The sequence below is a fragment of the Microtus pennsylvanicus genome, chromosome 7, assembly GCF_037038515.1.
Source record: "Microtus pennsylvanicus isolate mMicPen1 chromosome 7, mMicPen1.hap1, whole genome shotgun sequence".
Lineage (NCBI taxonomy): Eukaryota > Metazoa > Chordata > Mammalia > Rodentia > Cricetidae > Microtus > Microtus pennsylvanicus.
In genome coordinates this window covers 29856342-29869159 of record NC_134585.1, presented here as the reverse complement: position 1 = coordinate 29869159, position 12818 = coordinate 29856342, and the positions used below count along the sequence as shown (strand labels likewise).

At 42.3% G+C, this 12818-nt stretch overlaps 1 protein-coding gene across 2 annotated transcripts in view; it reads left to right on the top strand.

Annotated features, from left to right (window-relative positions):
- The window catches only part of Slc9a4 (solute carrier family 9 member A4), a 51807-nt gene that overhangs the window by 21569 nt on the left and 17420 nt on the right, over positions 1–12818 (top strand). For both annotated transcript variants that reach the window (XM_075980287.1, XM_075980288.1), the window contains exons 4-8: positions 1740–1957; positions 5542–5744; positions 6319–6405; positions 7438–7508; positions 9311–9472. In XM_075980287.1, the coding sequence (XP_075836402.1) occupies positions 1740–1957; positions 5542–5744; positions 6319–6405; positions 7438–7508; positions 9311–9472 (741 nt within the window). The remainder of the gene's footprint in view (positions 1–1739; positions 1958–5541; positions 5745–6318; positions 6406–7437; positions 7509–9310; positions 9473–12818) is intronic.

Sequence of the window (12818 nt, the reverse complement as noted above, 5' to 3'; positions counted from 1 at the left end):
CATTTCTGAAAGCTGACTCAAGCCCTTGCCAAACAAATGTTCTCTGCGACATTTGCCTGAGGAACTCTAGCAGTCAGACTGTCAATTTAAAACGTTGGGGGAAAGCTGGTGCGAGGAAGAGCTGGAACAGTTCAAGCTTCAAGGCCATCTGAGCAGCTTCTTTTCTCCCTCAAAGAATTAATTTTAGAACCGGGCGTGGTGGAGCACACTTTTAATCCCAGCACTCAGGATACAGAGGCAGGTGGAGCTCTATGAGTTTGAGGCCAGCCTGGTCTACATAATGAGTTCCAGGACAGCCAGGAGAGACCCTGTCTCAAAATAATAATAATAATAATAATAATTAGTATTATAGTGATAACAACAGCAGCAACAACAATAATAGTAATAATTTTAAGGTAGATGGAAGACATGCCATAAGGAACTTCCACTCTGGGTTCAGCTGTGGCTGCTTCTCTCCAACCCTATCCTAAGTCACGCTCTCCCCAGGAAAGAGTAAAGCTGGGTGAGTGGGCTACGCGCTGAGGTCCAGTTGTTTGTCCTAATGAAGTCATTTGTTTAAGTGCTCAACCCCATATCCTTGGAATGTGTCTCCTAGAATGAGGCTTCTCAGTTTGGCTTCTTACGTCTGGTCTCTACCCAGGAAGGAAGCTTTAACTGTATTATATAAAAATCCTTATGCCCAGCCAGGCGGTGGTGGTGCATGCCTTTAATCCCAGCACTCGGGAGGCAGAGGCAGGCGGATCTCTGTGAGTTCGAGGCCAGCCTGGTCTACAAGAGCTAGTTCCAGGGGCTGGAGAGATGGCTCAGAGGTTAAGAGCATTGCCTGCTCTTCCAAAGGTCCTGAGTTCAATTCCCAGCAACCACATGGTGGCTCACAACCATCTGTAACGGGGTCTGGTGCCCTCTTCTGGTCTGCAGGCATACACACACAGACAGAATATTGTATACATAATAAATAAATAAATAAATAAATAAATATTTTTTAAAAAAAGAGCTAGTTCCAGGACAGGAACCAAAAAGCTATGGAGAAACCCTATCTCGAAAAATCTAAAAAAAAAAAAAATCCTTATGCCCATTAAATATAATAATATGGACTTTAGGTACCGTTATTTTTGCACCTCAAAACAACCACAACGTTGAGGATAAGAAAAGGGTTTTCTTTACTCTATCCAAGGCAAATGGATCCAGAAAAGAAACATTTGAAATATTTAAATAATGTTGCTGTTTTTAAGAAGCACCATTTGGGAGCTGGATGGGGTATATATGTAATGGCAGCACCCAGGAGACAGAGGCAAGGAGAAAGTTGAGTTAAAAAAGAGAGCATACTGAGTGTTCGATCTGTGGAACTGAAGTAGATTTAATTTGGTGTAAGACAGAGTCAAGTATTCTCTAGCAAGGGTTGCATTTTGATTCTGATTTTCCTGAGTGAACGACCTACCAGTGTGTGTGTGTGTGTGTGTGTGTGTGTGTGTGTGTGTGTGTGTGTATGTGTGTGTGTGTATTTTGTGTGAAGGCCATGTCACACCTATCTTCCTACCACACTTGCTTTTTCCTATACCTGGTTGAAGAGCAAGGCACCAAATCTGTGGTCCACAGTCAGAGACCGACAGGCCCAGAGACAGGATGAGACACAGATTCTGGAGTGAGGTGGGCTTGCTCTATATAAAGCCTTGCTTTCAGCAGGTCACCTCTGTGGTGTGGCGGTCCTGTTTCTCCCTGAGTCTCTGCTTCTTTCGTAGAATCACAGCTTGTGCGGTGACAATGAAAAAGTACGTGGAGGAGAACGTGTCCCAGACGTCCTACACGACCATCAAGTACTTCATGAAGATGCTGAGCAGCGTGAGCGAGACCTTGATCTTCATCTTCATGGGCGTGTCCACCATCGGGAAGAACCACGAGTGGAACTGGGCGTTCATCTGCTTCACACTGGTCTTCTGCCAGATCTGGAGAGCCATCAGTAAGGGACACCAGGGCTCCCACACGCTCCTGCCCTGCTTCTTCCCCGTGTTGAACCAGAAGGAGGGAGCCCATGCTAGGATTTTCCTGCACAGGGGAGTGTAGACAGCTCATCCTTACTGACCAGAAACAGTTAATTTGCCCTCCTCAGTCAAACCAGAGCCACCAGCTGACTAGAGGTTCTCAGAAGCGAGGATGGAGCAGGGAATATTTTGTGTTTTGACGAGCGAGATCACTTTCACATGGACACATTTAAAAATAACTCAGTAAATATATCTGTTGCCCCGCTTCCTTGCCAGCTTGTAGCCTCTTAGATGTTAACTCAGATATAGATGATAAACTGTGGGCATTTACACTTCGGATACCGGATAAGTGAGATCTCACACAAACTGTATCTATGTAAGACCAACACAGTCAGGACGCATTTGCATAAGTAGTGCAGCTGATCTAAGGGATGGGCGAGTGATGGCTATAAAGCCAGCGAAGGATCAAGGAGTGAATTACTATTTTTAAAGTGCTCATTTTGGGTGACTGGGGCAATTGTTCCATCAGTAATGTGCTTGCTGCACTAGAATGAGGACCCCAGAACCTTCACGAAAACCAGGAATTGCTACCCATGCCTCAGATTCCAGGGCAGGGATGGGGGATGTTGGAGAGGGAGGCAGGAAGATCCCTGGGGCTTGTTTGTGGTCAGCCAGTCCAGTCAACCAGTGAGTTTCATTTTCAGCAAAAGCCTCCATCTCAAAAATAAGGCAGAGAAAAGATTAAGAGATTAAGGGAGACAATGACCTCTCCCCACCCCCACCTCTGGACTCTGTGTATAAACACACACACACACACACACACACACACACACACACAGAGAGAGAGAGAGAGAGAGAGAGAGAGAGAGAGAGAGAGAGAGAAGGTGAGCACTCTTAATTATAACATTAATTAGAATACTATAAATAACCTCACTTCCGGAAATTATTCCTATTATAAGGAATATGATCCAGTGGTTGCTATACACTTATATTTCAGGAGATAGAAGTAATGTAACTCATTAGTACTGACTTACATTATCTATGCTGGCCTTTTATTAGAAGAATATAAATGAGTCTACAAAAGGAACAGAGGCTGAGATGGAGACATGTATTTTCTATACCATCGAAGCAAAGTTGTATGTATAAGAAGCCCATCTCTAATATACATTACATATAATATAGTTGAGATAGGATCTTACTGTGTGGTCGTGGCTAGTCTGATATTCACTATATAGATCAGGTTGGCTTCAAAATCATTGAGATTAACCCATTGATATGTGCTGAGTTGTAAAGTTAAAGCAAGTTCTGTACCACAGGATCCATAGATATTTGTGTGTGTGTGTGTGTGTGTGTGTGTGTGTGAGAGAGAGAGAGAGAGAGAGAGAGAGAGAGAGAGAGAGAGGTTATTTTAGAAATTATATTTTAAACAATTTTACCACTTGTTTTCAGTCAATTTTTAATATATATTAAAATTAATTTATAATAGCTTTGGGGTTGCAAAGAGAAAGACAAGAGGGCTCAGATGACTCAGCTGTTAAGAACCCTGTCAGCTCTTCTCGAGGACCTGGGTGTGAGGTCCAGCATCCATATGATAGCTCACAGCCATCGGTTACTCCAGTTCCAGTGGATCTAATGTTCCATGGATACTGCACACATGTTTTGCACACACATACATATATGAAGGCAAAACACCTTTACACATAAAATAAATGTTAAAATTTTTTAAAATGATAAGAATATAGAAATATTAAAACAGTACAAAGAGTAGCTGAATATATGCTAATTTTTGGTGAAAAAATCAAGGCTGTTGTGATATAAACTTAAAATCTCACATCGAATTTGGTGTGATTGCTGACTCACTATTTGGAGCTGGACAGACATTTATCTATTTAAAGTCTTGTTCTTCAGCCTAAAAATAACAGGTTTGGATAAAATTATCAATCCCTTCCTGTTATGATATTCTCCAGATCTACAGGGAAACAGTACTAATGTCAAGAGAAGTGAAGTGAGAAAGAGTCAGCCAAGCAAACAGGAAAAGGAGCCACCCAGATGGAAGGCTTCTGTTACCCTGAGTGATCATCCAGCCCCTCACTGTAATCCTCTACTAGAGAATTGATGAACCAAAGTTTAGAGAGTGGCTGGCTTGGGCAGGCCACCATGGCTTTAAGAGCAAGGGTGAGAATACAGGTCATTGCCTGTTGTCTCTCCTTCCCAACTCATTATCTCCAACCATAGCTCCTGATTACGAAGGCTTATGTCTAAGAGGCAATGTTTTCCGTTACGTATCAGAAAGGTGTTGGTTTAACTTTTCATCCGCAAACTTAGGTAAGTATACTAGGTTTTCTGTATCTGTTGGCTCTGCAGCTGTGGTTTCAACCGACCACAGCTCCATCATTTTGAGGAAAGAAATGCATCTGTATTGCATACGTGCAGGCTTTGTTTCTTGTTATCATTTCCTAGACGATACAGCATAGCAACCATGTTGTAAGCAATCTAGAGATAACTGCAAGTACCCAAGAGAATGTGGACAGACTATACCCAAAAACACTTGACATAATAGAAAGGGACTTAGGCATTCATGAACATGGGCATCGGCTAGAGCCCTGTGTCCTGTCTCCTGCAGAAACTGAGGGCTGACTGTGCCCTATCTGATGATAGGGACTGATGCAGAACTTTGCCCAAGGTCACATGGCTAGAAGGTGAAGAGAAGCTCAAATAGACCCACCAACAAAACCCATAAATTATGTTGTTCCTTGTAGTCTGATATGCCTGATATAAAAAAAATGCTTTCTGTGAGATATGGGGTTAGAAGCACAGGGGGACATAAAGAGATGGCACTTCTAAGACTCTCTCAAAGCCTTAGCAGATGATAAAAGCCTTGCTTGCCAAGAACCAGTATGTGGTAGTGGCTTTCCTGTGGAAGAAATGGCCATGGGGAATCTGCACAGTGGAAACCACTTCTATGCTTTTCATGAATTCTCCTGCCCTCCCACCTCCATTTACTACTACACACAAGAAGCATCCCATGTCCACCCCCAACCCTAAACTCTTGCAAACTTTCTCACTTGTTTACCTGAACCTCAAGCACCAAGTCTGCCCGTCGTGTGAGGGATCTTCCCATCATGTATACTCTCACTGAGTGGTCTCACCTCACCTTCAAACTGCAGACTTCTTGGAGGTGTTCCCTGAATATGAGATAAGAGGTTTTTATTCCACGGACATCTATAACTGGCTTTAAAGGCACCACAAATGTGGATATAGATTAGAAATATATGACTCTTATTTATTTTAAATCAAATCAAGATTTTTATTATTTTAATCTCTCTCTGTGTCTGTCAAACACACACACACACACACAGAGAGAGAGAGAGAGAGAGAGAGAGAGCAACCAAGGAAATTCTCTAACTCAAGGAGCCAAAATATCACAGAAACGCCGAGCCTTGAGAAAGGGTCTGTTGGGGGTGAGTGATCTTGGGTGTGAGAGGATCGGGCTACCTTGCTGAGTCTCTGCATCGCCACCACCCATGCCCTGCTGCTCTAATATGTATCTCCCCCTTTCCAGGCGTGTTTACTCTCTTCTATGTCAGTAACCAGTTCCGGACTTTTCCCTTCTCCGTCAAGGATCAGTTCATAATCTTCTACAGTGGCGTGCGAGGCGCCGGAAGCTTTTCCCTTGCGTTTCTGCTTCCTCTGTCCCTTTTTCCTAGGAAGAAATTATTTGTTACTGCTACTTTAGTCGTTACATATTTTACTGTATTCTTTCAGGTTGGTGGATTTCTTTCATATTTTAAATGCATATGTTCCTTTGCAGCTCTATGTTAAACTCATAAGATGTAAAGAAAGATGCTGTATCTGGTGTTTAGACTTCTGGTTCATCCTCTGAAGTTTAGAGTCTAAATAGAGTCTAAATTACTTAGAGACGTATTCACGATAAAGCTTTAACTTCTGCAATACATTGTCTTTGAGCCAATAAAACATATTGATCACGATGTTCCCAGGTAAGGCGTGAACAAGTGTTACTCTGTTTATCTTGGAAAGTATGACAGCTGCTAGTACTTGATAACACAATATTTTGGTTTAGCTGAAGTTACGTCGTTATGAGGTAATGAAGATTTATTTAAAGACACCTAGACAATGTATTGAAATAGATTATAGCATATGTTTTGTTGGAGTGTGTAGAAGAACTAGGAATTAAAGTAATTTTGATGCATTAAATCCCATAGAAGATAGAAACGAACACATACAAATTGGGCATTTTATAGTTTTGTTGATAGAATTGTTCTCTATAGTAACATTATTTACCTCAGGAAATCCCTTTATTTTGTTATTTGTGATCTAGGGAATCACAATTGGCCCACTGGTCAGGTACCTGGATGTCAGAAAGACCAATAAAAAAGAATCCATCAATGAAGAGCTTCACATTCGGGTAAGTTAGCCCTGTCCTTTCCAATGAATTACTTCTGCTAGTTGTCAAGAGCCCCCAGGAGACTGTGTACATGTCAGGAGACTCCGATTCTTTCCTCCCAGTGCCACTGAAAAGGCCGAGACTTGTTTACTCTTGCTGGTGGGTCTCTGTGAGTTTAAGGCCAGTCTGATCTATACACCCACAGAGCCTACCTCAAAAACTGTTTTATTACTATCATTAGAAGACAATAGATCAATTAAAGGTTTAAGTAACCATTTTGCATTTTTTTTATGTTTTCAAAATAAAACTGAAACTGTCATAAACCTGAATAATTTTTAATTATTTGTAGATCTATTTAGAAGATCTTAAGATTATATCTCCACCAAAATTCTTATAAATTATTACAAACAAAACAAACATGGTATAATTGACTTGTGTTTTGAACTGTAAATTCCTAGACTAAAGGATTGAACTTTAAAATGAATATGAAGATCTTATATTGGTTTATAAGTATGAAGATTGGGTCTTTCTGACATTGCCTGCCTTCCTATCTATCTGATGTGAAAAAGTGAGGAACATGGACAAGTACGATTATTATTATAGTAGTGCATCTGAAGAATTATATTTGGAAAACTATGCAAATTAGACATGAGATTTTCTTTTCACAATGAAAATAAAAAGTAGTAGCTGATCATTATGCTTTGCATCCATATGATTTCAATAATGAGAAATTTCTAGATCTTCCTAGAAAAGTCTTATTCAAATCAAGTGCCAGGTACACTGTTCTCACTCTATTCTGTGCAAATTATCAAGAAGTTTATCTTCAGAATCTTTCAGTCATAAAGAGAAGGAATTACTATGAAAAGCATTACAAATTCTATGACATGACCAGAGTTCTAAGAAAGAGGTTATGTTTAAGCAAATTAAGGCCTTCCTTAGTCTCCAAAGCCTATAGTTGTGTGTGTGTGTGTGTGTGTGTGTGTGTGTGTGTGCATGCGTGCGTGCCTTGTGGAGTTCATACTTTACTAACATTTCTTATGTTTGGTTTGGCAGCTGATGGATCATCTGAAGGCTGGGATTGAAGATGTGTGTGGGCAATGGAGTCACTACCAAGTGAGAGACAAGTAAGTAGGTTAGGGTTTCATTGCCTAATAACGGCTTCCAGAGTATGATGCCTTGAGGTAAAGGGAGCCAGGAAGATGGAGGATCCAGAATTATACTATACAAGAAACAGCTGGGTGTGCCCAACATGGAAGATGAGAGGTGTCAGGAGGAAGCTGTAGAGGTGGGGCAGGTTGTTTTGAAGAGGACTAGCCCAAGCAGTAAACAGAAAGTAGAAAGTCATATTTAAGGTTGGAAACAAAGACAATGCCTGTCCCCTTACAACAGTAGCTCAACCATGCGATATTCAAGTTCATGAAGTTGGGGATGAGTTTAGTGACTCTTTAAGGGCCTGAAGAAACCCTAGTTGGAAACCTCTAAAGTCATTCATGAATGGCAATTCTTCTGAAATGCCTAAGCCTTTTTGTTCACCGCATCCCACGTTTCTGAATGGATTCTTTTAATCTCAAACTGGAGGAATGTGGCTGGAGACAGATGGTAAGTCATCAGCAAGTAGTTAGCAGCTACATTATGGGCATATGTGCGATTTTCATCAAAGATGTGAGGACAAACTGAACAGAGGACTCAGAACTCTCTCTCTCTCTCTCTCTCTCTCTCTCTCTCTCTCTCTCTCTCTCTCTCTCTCTGATGGAGCTGATGAGGAAATGGAGGAACAGATGAAGTCAGGGAGAAGCCAAGAGAGAGGATGGGAGGGAGGCAGGAGAGAGCCAACACGGAAGGAATGACCTGGCACATCAGGAGACCTAAGTGGTTAACAAGGTGGGGGCAATGGCAGTCACAGGAGATGGCAAGTACAAGGTCAAGACAGACTCAGAAGAGGAATGTCAAATGCCATTGTTAAGACAGGTTCAGGGCAGAGGGGGGTGCTGATTACAGAGCTTTGAGGAGGAATCATATAGCATATCATGACCAAGCACAGAAGGTCAAGGGGTGACCTCCTTGTAAAGAACTTATGGATCTAAGCCAAAAAGATGACAATGCTCTAGAGGTCAGTCTTCCATGCACAGAAAGGACTTAACTGATGGTGTCTGTTGACCTTATGGTCCAGGGAATTAAACACTAAACAATGAGCCAGCATTCCAGGAAGCTGTGTTTCCCTACCAAAAAAACGAAGCAGGCAGAAAACTCCTCTTTGAATGTGAGATGATTAGAAGCATTGAAAATTGTGACTCTAGACAAGCTCCCAAGGCATCATTGCAAGTGTATAGCTTAGACTAATGCGTTGACCAGATGTTTGCAACCGTAGTCAGCTAGCTCTCCTTTATTCAGATTGCTGAGACGTTTGATGGGGGCAGGGGGTAGTTCTTTTCCTTCGTTGGCAAGATTCAAAGTGATCCGCAACACAATGAGGCAAAACTGCTCTAACTGGCAGTCAATTTAAAGTTGCTGGGTTTTGGCTGAACAGACCTAGACGACTAAAAGAGAAGCAGCTGTTGTTGGGAGCCTTTAGGAGAGAAAGCTTTTTGAAAAGCCTCAGCCACTTCAATTCTTGTCTTACAGTTAGAACTGAGTAGGGCTCTTCCCCCACCTCTTATGCACACTTTCTGCCCTGATTGTACCTTGTCCCTTTCTTTTTGTTTAGTTGATTTCATTGTATCCTGGCCACTAGGCCATTCTTTTTTTTTGTTGTTGTTGTTTAAATGCATAAATGCTATGATTTTTTTTTTAAAAAAAAGAAAATGTGTTCAAATGTGATGAATTTAAGGCACTTGACATTTTTCAGAATGGAATTTCAGTTGTCAGTTGTATAGAGATAAATCTATACTTCCACAACACACATGGAGATGTTTGTTTTAATGTTTAGGTTCAAGAAGTTTGATCATAGATACTTACGGAAAATTCTAATCCGGAGGAACCTGCCGAAATCAAGCATCGTTTCTTTGTATAAGAAGCTTGAGATGAAGCAGGCCATCGAGATGGTAGAGACGGGGATACTGACCTCTGCTGCTCTCCTCACATCCTATCAGTGAGTTCCATCTGCCTTTTGATCAGTGGTTCTCAACCTTCCTAACGCTGCACCCCTTTAGTACCATTCCTTACGTCATGGGGACTCCCAACTATAAAAATATTTCATTGCTACTTTGTAACCGCAGTTTTGCTACCCTTATCAATTATAATGAAAACATCTGATATGTGACTCGCCAGGGGTTTGCCACCCTCAGGTTGAGAACTGCTGGTTCAGACTTTCAATATCCGAATTTCAGGGCTACGTCATGGCTTCATTTGAAAGAAGTAGCAGAAGGGAGGAGGCGGAAAGAGGAGTGAGACAGTTAACCTTCTGAACTGTAACAAATACTTGGAAAGGGGAGAGGTTTATTTCAGCTCACACTAGCAGGCCAGTGGTGGGTAGTTTCGGGCATGCAATGAGGTGGCGTATTATGTCACCATGATGGCAAAACATTCACCTCATGGAAGAGAAGCTAGATGTTCCAATGTCTCACTCAACAGCAGGTCCCCAATGGCCTGAAACTCCCCCCCTTGATAATATCTCAGAAAGGTCCCCCATTTCCAGTAGTGCCATGATCTGGGGGCCAAACTATTAGAACATGGGCTTTAGATGAGGAAGGAATCATAAAATTGTCTCGTTCTTGACATCTCATGCTTTGCTTCAAGCTTGCCACGTTTCACCAGTTAGGGGAAGTACTTTTTAAACAAGTTGCCTTCTTTACATGACATGACATTTTCCAAGTAAAGACATAGAATGACAGGAGAGTTTATAACATTTCTCTCCTGCAAGCTCTGTTCACTTGGTTCTGTTCCTTCCACTGTTGTATTTTGTGTGAGCTGTCTTTCTCTTCCTATCTTCCATGGGAAGAGGTGGTAGATATCTGGGATGCTGACCTGGATCTGGGAGGTACATCAGTCCTTCCTTTATCGCTACCATGGAATATATGAAGCAGGCTACTTGTAAAAGTGCAGGGAAGTTAGCTGGAGCTCCGAGCTCTGGAGGTTCAAATCTAAGGTCAAGTCTATGATTCTTTGATAACAACAGAGTGGGAGAGGCATGTACCCCAGTGAAGGTGGATATCCTTAATCAAGGGGAGAAAGGAAGGATTAAAATTAGTCCTGGAATCCCCTTTGAGATCACCCTTCTGATGACCTAAAAGCTTCTCCCTAGCGCACACCATTTAAAGGCCTGCAGAGACCTCCCAACACTGCCACCCTAGAGACCCAGCTTTTACACATGGACCTTTGAGGACTTCACCTAAACCAAGGCAGGGAGGAAACGAGGTGGTAGGTAGAGGTGTGGCAGCTTACGGCTCTTTAAAGGTAAAGAGGTGTTTGCGATAAAAAGAGTCTGTATGTGAGATTTGAAATCTGTGAGACCAGCTTGGAGCATGACCAGAATGTTGACTGGCTTCCAGGTGAAAAGGAGAATACAGATTCCGTGTGAAGGCAAGGCAGTGGGACGAGACTAATAAGTGCTGAGTGTCTTCCACACCTGGTAACCAACTGTCCCCAGAGCTGGACAGATATTTCTAAAAGCTCTTTTAACTGTCGGACATTTTACAAAAGCTCCTTCAGTACTTCTAGAATTAGTTCCCAAAGCAGCCCATCTTTCTCCTAAGCAAAGGCGTATAACGTGCAAAAATTAATGACAGCATATATTTAGGGAAAGGACACGCCAGCCCCTCCACCCTGTCATCTTTGGATAATGGCACTCGATCATGAGCTTCAATGATGTCCCCACATCAGGAAAGCGAGTTGAGAACAGAGCTAAGAATAGGTACCAATGGAACTGTCACAAACCAGCTGAGTGTTATCTCACAGGTAACACCTTCCCCCATCACCTGCTAATGAACCAGAAGCACCAGCACCTTCCTACAAGACCAGAGAAGAGGTAAACAAGTGTCCCTGAAGGCATCCGACCTAAACAGAAAGCTCTGTGCCTTCTTTATCCCTGCGATTGTTTTAGGTGGTTTGTTTGTTTGTGTCGTGCTGGCCATTACGTAACTAAAAGGAGACGCCTGCTGCTAAAATGGGAATGTGCTAACAAATATTTACTGGCCATGCTGTCCGGAGCCGCAGTGGACCTGGGGGTGACTGGGAAAACCAGGCATGCTGATCCTGCTCCCATTCGACATGTTCTTATTTTATCCATCGAAGTTTCTCTCTTTGCGTTCATTTTACTTCCTAAGATAACATACTCAGATCTTACCCTTGACCAAAGTTTCTGGCTAGCCCTTACATGTGTCTTAGGTCATGTCCTGCTTGGGAGGCCCCTAGCGTGTGTGCTAAACGCTGTGAAGACAGACATAGGTGCTGCCCTTCCAGGCATGGCATGGTCAAGACATGTCGTTAATATACAAGACCACACAGTGCAGTCTAATACGGAGTAGGAATCGATGTGACTGTAAGAGAAGTGTGTCTCGTGTGATCTCCTGCTGTGCGGCCTACCCATCAAAGGAGGAACTGCAGTTACTGCAGAGGCAGAGGAGGGCTGGACAGTTCCAGACAGACCAAACCACTAGAAACTTCCTCCATCAGTTTGCTTGCTGCTTGTGTGAGCACTTTGTCTAGGAATGCGAGGGTGCTTTTCTCTTATCTCAGACTAGAATCTCATCTGTGTTTCAGTCTGTTGGGCTAAAACGTATTTTTAACTTCTGTATAGCATCACATGTATCAGCCATAAGCAACTGCTTCAAATCCAACCACTAGGGAGTTTTTAAACCAGTTTTATTTGGCACGCTCCCCTGCTTCCTTTGAATCAATCATTTCTTCAGACAATGATCCAAGATTCTTCAGAGTGTTATAGGTAAGAGATTTTTCCACCTCATGTAGCCCAGTCAAGTAAGTTAACTGGAGTGGGAAAGATTTTGTTAACGTCGGTGGTCAGTTTAATTTTAGTATTTAACTTACATTCATTTGATCTCAGTAGAAACCTGTAGGGCACCAAGTAAAAAGGAATTCCTCTCCTGAGATCAAAGAGGGCCCAGTTTCTGAAACAAAAAAACAAAACACAAACCAAACCTTCATACAATAATAGGAAAAGACCCGTGTACACAGGCGCCTCTCAGGATTCAGTATGAGAAGATAACGGCCACAAACACATATTTTTTTTCTTTATGACTTTAAGCAATCGTTACACACAATAGTTTAATTTCCAAGTTCTTGGACCTTCAGGAGAAGGCTACTATCTGGCCCGACTCTGGTACAGCTCAGAGCACGTTGGTTCTGTGGGATCCCAGCGCTTTTGCCATGGTATAATATTTTTGGTAGTACTTATTTGAATCCCCATCCCACCCTATGGGAGAGCTGGAATAGGCATTTCTCTTGTTATTTCCAATGGAGAGCTGGTCCTCTCACACAGG